The 7,953-nt window shown below is 39.4% G+C and overlaps 1 protein-coding gene across 1 annotated transcript; it reads right to left on the bottom strand.

Moving 5' to 3' along the window:
• Positions 1-4,953: 4,953 nt before the first annotated feature.
• LOC106871633 (uncharacterized protein K02A2.6-like) lies at positions 4,954-5,388 on the bottom strand. Its single transcript, XM_014918208.1, has one exon. It carries the CDS (start codon positions 5,386-5,388, stop codon positions 4,954-4,956), a length of 435 nt encoding a protein of 144 aa, XP_014773694.1.
• Between the last annotated feature and the right edge of the window lie 2,565 nt (positions 5,389-7,953).

The following is a 7,953-nucleotide window of genomic DNA, read 5'->3' as shown; positions in this document are numbered from 1 at the left end:
AAAAAATTTTTGACTAAAACACAACTGGGACCCTAAGTAAGGCATGTGTAAAATTTGAATGAAATTGGTTGTGTAGTTCTCGAGTTTTAGGGAAGCACACACACACACACACACACACACACACACACACACACACATACATTCTCATTTATATATATATATAGAAGATTAATGTTTCAAGCTATATATCATCATATAAACATAGGAGCATATGAAAAACCATACTGTCATGTTCTAACATAAAACATAGGAGCATTTGTACTAATCTAATCTACATTATATATATGAGAAAATGGCTGGTAAGGCAAGGCTGCTGTACGGAAGAGAAACATTAAAGGCATTACATAAAATCACAAGAGTGGATTTAGTTGACAGAAACTGAAAGGTGGCGAGCTAGCAGAAACATTTACACACCAGGCGAAATGCTTAGCGGTATTTCTTCTGCCATTACGTTCTGAGTTCAAATTCCGCCAAGGTCGACTTTGCCTTTCATCCTTTCGGGGTCGATAAATTAAGTACCAGTTATGCACTGGGGTCGATGTAATCGACTTAATCACTTTGTCTGTCCTTGTTTGTCCCCTCTATGTTTAGCCCCTTGTGGGCAATAAAGAAATAAGAAACTGAAGGAAGCCGGTCATGTGCATGTGTGTATGTGTGTGGTTCTGTCTTTGTCCCTGCCCCCCACCCACCATCGCTTGACAACCAATCTGGTGTGTTTATGTCCCCATACCTTAGCAGTTCAGCAAGAGAGACCGATAGAATAAGTACTAGGCTTACAAAGAATAAGTCTTGGGGTAGATTTCATTGACTAAAATCCTTTAAGGCGGTACTCCAGTATGGCTGCAGTCAAATGACTAAAACAATTAAAAGTAGAAAAACATATGCATATATATACAGGGTGGGACAGAGAGAATGGACGCTTTTGAAAAATTCACAAAATCATTAATTTTTGCTGCAAACAAATTCTATTGACATCAATGTGTTCATATTGAATTAGCATTAGTCAAAATCAACTGTGGAAAACAACATCCATCATGTGGTGTCCGTTTTCATTGATGCATTTCTGAAGGCATTCTTGGAAGTTGGCCTCCACTCTCTCCAGCAATGCTCTGTCAATTTGGACGACTTCCACATGAATATCTTCCTTCAAATTGTCCAATGTACAGGGCTTATGCACATATACATATGCCTTGAGGTTTCCCCACAAGAAATAATCACACATGGACAACTCAGGGGAGTGAGGGGCCAAGGAATGTCAGCAAACCTGGAAATGAGGTGGTCACCGAAGCAAAGAACATCCATTGATGCTCTGGCTGTGTGGGCCGTCGCCCCATTCTACTGAAACCACACACATCAAATAGACATATGTTTCCATCATAATTCAGGCACAAAGAAGTTGTTTATCATCTAGATGTAATGCTTGAAGTTCACAGTAACAGAATTTCCATCATTGTCTTCAAGTAAGAACCAATGATGGCAGCTTTACTAACAGTACACCAGACCATCACTTTTGGGCTATGCAGTGGTATTTCATGCAGTTCTCTTGGATTTTCAAGAGCCCAATAACAGTTCTGATGATTCACCATGCCATTGAGATTCAAGAGCCCAATAACAACAGTTCTGATGATTCACCATGCCATTGAGCTTCATCACTCATTAACAAAATGAGGTTGTCATTTGCCTCAAAAATTGCTTCCATCTGACATGCGAAGTTAAGCTGCTGTGCATAGGCCCATGGTTTCAACTGTTGCCCAATGACCAATTTGTACAGGTGGAAATGCAGGTCTTCAATCAAAATATGCCTTACTGATTGATTACTGATGCCAAGTTCAGTGGAATGCCTCCTAGCTGAGTAATTTGGACTCTATCAAAGCTTGTGTGACGCATTCCACATTTTCCAGGGTCCGTACTGTTCATGGTGCCCCCACTAGTCGCCTACTCATTAGTGTACCTCGTGTACAAAGTGCATTCACCCAAAGTAAGATTGTGTTATGAGTGAGAACAGCCTGATTTTGGTGAATGTTGAAGTGGCACTGAAACACACTCTGAACTGCTGTGACAGACTTGTTATTCTTCATGTAACTGTCATAGGTAAACATGCAATGCTCTATTGTCCACAGTGCCATGGCTTCACTTGAAAAGAAAAAAAATGCTAAGATACTATGGACCAAATGGTACCTGTCGGACATATGTCCCTCCCTCTGGGGCTGAGTGATAGCCATTTCAAAAACATTCATCCTCTCTGCCCCACCCTGTATAATTAAATTAGGCAGTCGTTTAGCAATGAATTGTCAAAAAGGAAAACCATAATTGTCATTAAATATGTCAGAGGGTGTTAGCTAGGTGTTTTCTCTCTCTCTGCTTTCTGTGCAACATTTTATGGTTATTAGTTAATGTAATGTTGCACACCCCACTTCTGTTCCTATTCAGTGGTACCCCACACACTGTTCAATATTTGGAGTGGGATTTTCTCTCTTTTCTATCCTTCTCCTATCCCCTCTTGTGCATAAAACTTTCCCCATCTGTTTCTATCTGCCTCTCTACCTATCTATTGCCTTTCTCTCTACTACCTTCCATTTCTTCATCTGTCCATCTCTGTCAACTACCTGCTGTCTATCTTTATTCTCTGCACTCCCTCTGTCTTCGTGCTTGCTCTTCCCCAACCTTCTCTACTCCACTCTGTCTCTCTTTCTTCCCTTTTTGGTACCAAAAGACCATCCAAATTTTTATCACTCATCTTTTTCCTACTTGACCAGTGCATAGGTAGCACATGTATTTTGTTTCATCTCCTGCCTAGCATTCACTTCACCCCCCACCCATTTTATCTTTTCACTTTCCATTCTTTTCTTTCCTTCAATCTCATCTTTCTATTCTTCTCCTGAGCCCTCTCATCATACTTTTGGAACACAAGCACCACTATTTTCTTTCTTTTTTGTTAGTTTTTGTCATGTAGTGTCTCACATTTTTAAATACTTGCAATTTGTCTTTTTACTGCTTTATGTTTGCTTCGCTTGATAAATTTCCAAAATTAAACAATTTAATACATAAAATATATTTCACATTATTACATATATTGTATGTTAATGCAAAGAATATTGTGTTCATCGACTATCTTCAAAATGATCACACCATCAATGGAAAGTTCAATGCCAATTTGCTGAGGCAGTTATGAAAAGCTATCAAGACCAAGTGTCCTGAAAAACTGATGAATGGGGTCTTGTTTCATTAGAACAATGTTTCAGCACACAAGTCCTTGGTTTCAATGGCTGCTGTGTGTAACTGGCTTTGAACTGGTCAATCACCCTCCTATGTTAGTGATTTGGTTCCATCTGATTATCATCTATTTCCCAACATGAAAAAACACTCGGCTGGGCACCAGTGTTACTGTGATGATGACTATTTTGACCAACAAGATAGATTCTTCACCAGTGCGATCCAAGCACTGTAAGTACTGATGGAAGTGTGTGGACAGTAAGAGGAAATATGTTAAAAAATGAACTTCATTTGGTCTCATTCCATGAGAGTGTCCTGCTCAGCCTATGTACATTTCAGCTGACCCTCATAATCATAAAAATCATTATTATATCTGCATTTGCTTTAATGTTAACATTGAAAAAATCTACTTTTTCGTAAAAAAATTTGAACCAAGGTTTGCACTCCGTAAGCAAATTTTGTTCCCAGGCCACTGGCAGCAATAGAGTGACTTGAGGTTCAAGAGTTTCATCCATTGGCACTTATCAAAGTTTGTTTCTGCTAAATATTAATAAAAATATACATATTCTCATATTTTGAGTTCTATTTTTCCTGTTTGCATCAACATATATATATATATATATATATATATATAATTATTTCATGAAAATGCCTGATAAAATATGCACATGAAGTAATGGACTTCCTTAAGATTCATAGATATTATAAATAATATTTAACAATACCCTATGGCTGTCAGAATAGTCACGAACAAACGTGTTATGCAGAAGCATATGTAGCAATGCATTAACAAAATATATAAATTTCCATCCAAAAACTTTTCATTATTATTATATTTATCTTAAGCTACATGGAGTTCTGCATACATAACCATCCCATAGGATTAATCTGGAAGCTGGGAATAAGCAGTAGTATAGCACCTTTTACGAGTGCACACTCAAGACATTAGCCCTTGGAAAGTGTTTTGCCTCACCCCAATTCTCACTTGCCTATATTTACATATATCTTAATATTTGGCTTAATATAGCAATACTAATAACCTGATATCAGAACTTAATAATACATATGTTCCAGTAAAAGCATTAGTTGAGTACTGAGTGGAATATGAAATTAAATAAATGACAAAGGAACACAAAATTATATAATGTACAGCTGTTTCTATGATAAGACGCAGTGTTTTTGTTATATTTCTCTTTTTTACTTACAAAGAATAGAGTAATAATCCAGATAGGTGTGTTGTTTGTGGTTCAATATGCTCTCATTTACTTGCAAAGAAAACAGAGTAGTAGGTGTGAAGTCTGTTTATTCCAACTGTAAAACTCAAGGCCGTAATAATAATGTAAACAAAAATCAAAATGCCTTGTGAACATTCTTGCAAGTTCCAGAACTTTTAATTCTATTGCCTAGTAATCTCCACAATACCTCCCCACTGAAACTGATGCTACACTAGAGGAATCAACAACAATGTCCCTTTCTAGGCTTGGGTGTTCTTTTGGATCATCTAGCGTTGTTCAGTTCATACTCTGGTACAAGTGGTTTAGTTTTGTGGCACTTCTTCCAGGATTTCCATTGGATGATCTGTTGGAAGCACAGAAATATTTTCAGTCTCATCCCCAGGTTCTCAGGCCTCTGCAGAAGCATAGCATGGATGTAGTGTCATCTCCATGCTGGGCCACGAGGAAAAACCTTGACATTGAAACAGCGAGTACCCAAAGACTTCATGACAACTGCTGCTACCCATCATGGCTGCTTGTCACAGAAAGGTCCATTGTACAGTGCATGTAGAGGATCACTAGTCTTGTACTGTTTGGTTACTTTGGCAACACCTTCTGAGTCTGTTGTTATCTCCACCTTTGATGACACCTTGGATCGCTTGCCCTGAGCTATGTGTACTGAAGAGGGCAGCAGAAAGTCAATCCTAGTCCGGATCTGCCAGGACATCAAGAGTTCACTTGGAGAGAGTCCACAGGATGTCAGTGTTCTCCGGTACTGCATTAAAAACTCCTGAAGAGCTTGCTTTAGGAGCAGAGAAGATTTTCTCAGTGCTTGCTTGAAAGACAGCACCAAACGTTCTGCTGCTCCGTTAATAGCAGGATAGTATGGTGCACCTGTCAGGTATGTGATCCCATGTTCTTTGCACCAGCTCTGAAATTCTTCAAAGGAAAGTTGATGCATTATCTGTGACCAGCGTGTCAGGATAGCCAAAGTTAGCAAAGTCTTCTTCCAGCAGATCTAGAGTGGCTCTAGTGGATGTGGATGATGTTGGATATCATGAGAAACATGATCTATGTGTAAGCGGCTCCATGGCTTCTCTGGTAGCATCCATAGTTGAACTGTAGGCTTGGATGGCTTATTTTAATATTCACCACATGAGTCACATTGTTGATTAGCCATTTCAATAGCTACATCAATATCGGGCCAGTAGACAGCAGTTCTTGCTAATTATCCGATATGCAGAAGATCTAGAATATTGGACTGTAGGCTCTGTGGAATCACAACACTTGATCCATGGTAAATACTGAGTGACTCCAACAACTTCCAAAACTTTTCGAAGATAATGAGCTTTTCAACTGTTTAAACACTCTTTGCTATTCATCTCTTCACTTCCAAGGAGTTGCCTTCTTGGTTAAATGGTAAAGTGGCTCAGCCATAGTGGCCAGGTTTGGGATAAACTTTCCATAGAACTGAACCGAACCCAAGTAAGACTTTAAGCTTGAGACATATATAGGGGGTAGCATCTTCATGACTGCCTCAACTTTGAATTCCTTCACGATTCCTTCAGGTGATAAGGCATGGCCAAGATATTATACACTGGTTTGTGCAAACAAGCACTTTTCATGGCAACATTTGAGTCCTTTGTCATTCAGACAAGAAAGCAAATGCCTCAGGCTGCTCAAGTGGTGATCTGCATCTTTCCTTCTGATGAGCATATCATCTTGGAATATGGCAACTACAGCCAGATTACTGGAAGTAACCAGGCACTGATTTGATTCCAAATCAGAGTCATTGCTGCAGGAGTACTATAAAATGAGTGCTGAGGGCTAGCCTTCATTGACTCTCTGGTGCCAGTTTGATCTGGTTGTAGGCATCAGCAAGGTCAATTTTTGTATAACTGCATCCACCTCCCAGCTTCTGCATCAGTTCCTCTACGAGTGGCATTGGATGACGGTGTTCTTTTAGGTGATTGTTGATGCCAACTGAGTAGTCACCACAAATTCGTAACTTGGACTTCAGAGTGCCCGGATTATGTGCTTTGCGAATCGGTACCACTGGCATTCAGTATTCATTGAACTGGACTTGCTGCTAGACTTCTTTTGCGATACCTTCTTCATAACCTTTGGCCAGGTCAGCAAATGGAATTGGTTGAGTCTTGTAAAAAAACTGGCGTTGTATCAAACTTCAATTTTACTTCCAGTTTGAAATCCTTAAGACATCCCAATTCTTCTTTGAAAAGATCTGGAAACTCGTCACAGAGATTGTGGCAATGTCGTTGCAGGGAAGCATAAGGCTTGTTAGAGGATTTAGGATGTGATGGTTCTGCACCCTTACTTGTCTTGACTCCCTATGCACTTCAGTCCAAGAATGTTGTCTACAGAAATTTCTAGTGTCTGGATAGCGTTTCATCCCAGCAAGTTCAGGTCAAGGATCTTGGTGACAATGTAAGAAATTCTGCTTTGTTTACCAGTCATTGGATCCTTGGTTTCGACCATGAAAGTTCCTAGCATGGGCAAGTCATGCTTGCTAGCAGACTCATAGCAATATCTGACATCATTTCCCTAGTTGTTTCCCAACTTAGGGTCGGTGGAATTAGACTGCTGGTGGTTTATTCGTTGACCCTTGTTCTGGGTTTGCTTGACCTTGTTGACAGACCTGGTATTGGAATTGTAGACAGTTTCATTGACAACCTTTGCTGTGTCTTCGGTCTCAATTGCATCTTGGAAAGCATGGGCAAAGTCCAGCTCTGTGTCCTTGATCTTAAAAAGAGTCTTTAAGACAGCTTTATTGTTGACAACTTATGAATCTCTGCCTAAGAGCTTCATCTTGAGGGTCTGTGATAGAAGGAAAGTCACAGGTAGCAGTATCTTGTCATATACACGCTGCCAGTTCCTGGAGAGTTTTGCCTGGCTTCTGTTGCATGTCACTCCAGAACTTGAAATTGCCTCCATTGTCAACTCATTAATATCCTTTGGTGGACTCTGTTGAGTAGCCGGATTCACCAGTTGTTTATAAATAGCAATGGTTTGATTTGTCACAAAAATTTGAGCCTTGTGCTGGTCAGGCACAGCATTTGCCATAATAAAGGTGCAGAATCTTGACCAGTAATCAGGCCACAATTCAGATGCTGAGTCAAAAGCAACAAATGGTGGGATAGCAGAAGTTGGAATATGGGAATTTGGACTGGAATCTTTTTCAGAAATTTAAACTTGAATCAGCCTTCTCAAAGCTTCCATATCTTCTCTGTGCTGTTGCGTCTGTAGCTCCATTTATTCCCTCTCACCGCTTTGTTTTGCCATTGTTATCAACATAAAAATAGTTAAAATAATGTTTTATCTAAAATGAAGCTTATGTGCGAAACTGGTTGTTTACCTTTCAAATAATTATATCTGTGTGTCGAAGTAAAAAGTCCACTCCACAAGAATAGTCTTTCTTATCCAATTGTAAAAAGTCCACTTCAAAAAATGTTATATTTCTCTAGTTTACTTACAAAGAATAGAGTAATAATCCAGATAGGTGTGTTGT

This window comes from Octopus bimaculoides, chromosome 17, assembly GCF_001194135.2.
Source record: "Octopus bimaculoides isolate UCB-OBI-ISO-001 chromosome 17, ASM119413v2, whole genome shotgun sequence".
NCBI lineage: Eukaryota > Metazoa > Mollusca > Cephalopoda > Octopoda > Octopodidae > Octopus > Octopus bimaculoides.
The sequence above is the reverse complement of the archived record's forward strand: the minus strand, read 5'-3'. Positions and strand labels throughout refer to the sequence as shown.

What these genes read in the sequence shown, in the direction of transcription:
- LOC106871633 (XM_014918208.1), bottom strand. Translation starts at nt 5,388, where the DNA reads ATGCATCAACTTTCCTTTGAAGAATTTCAGAGCTGGTGCAAAGAACAT.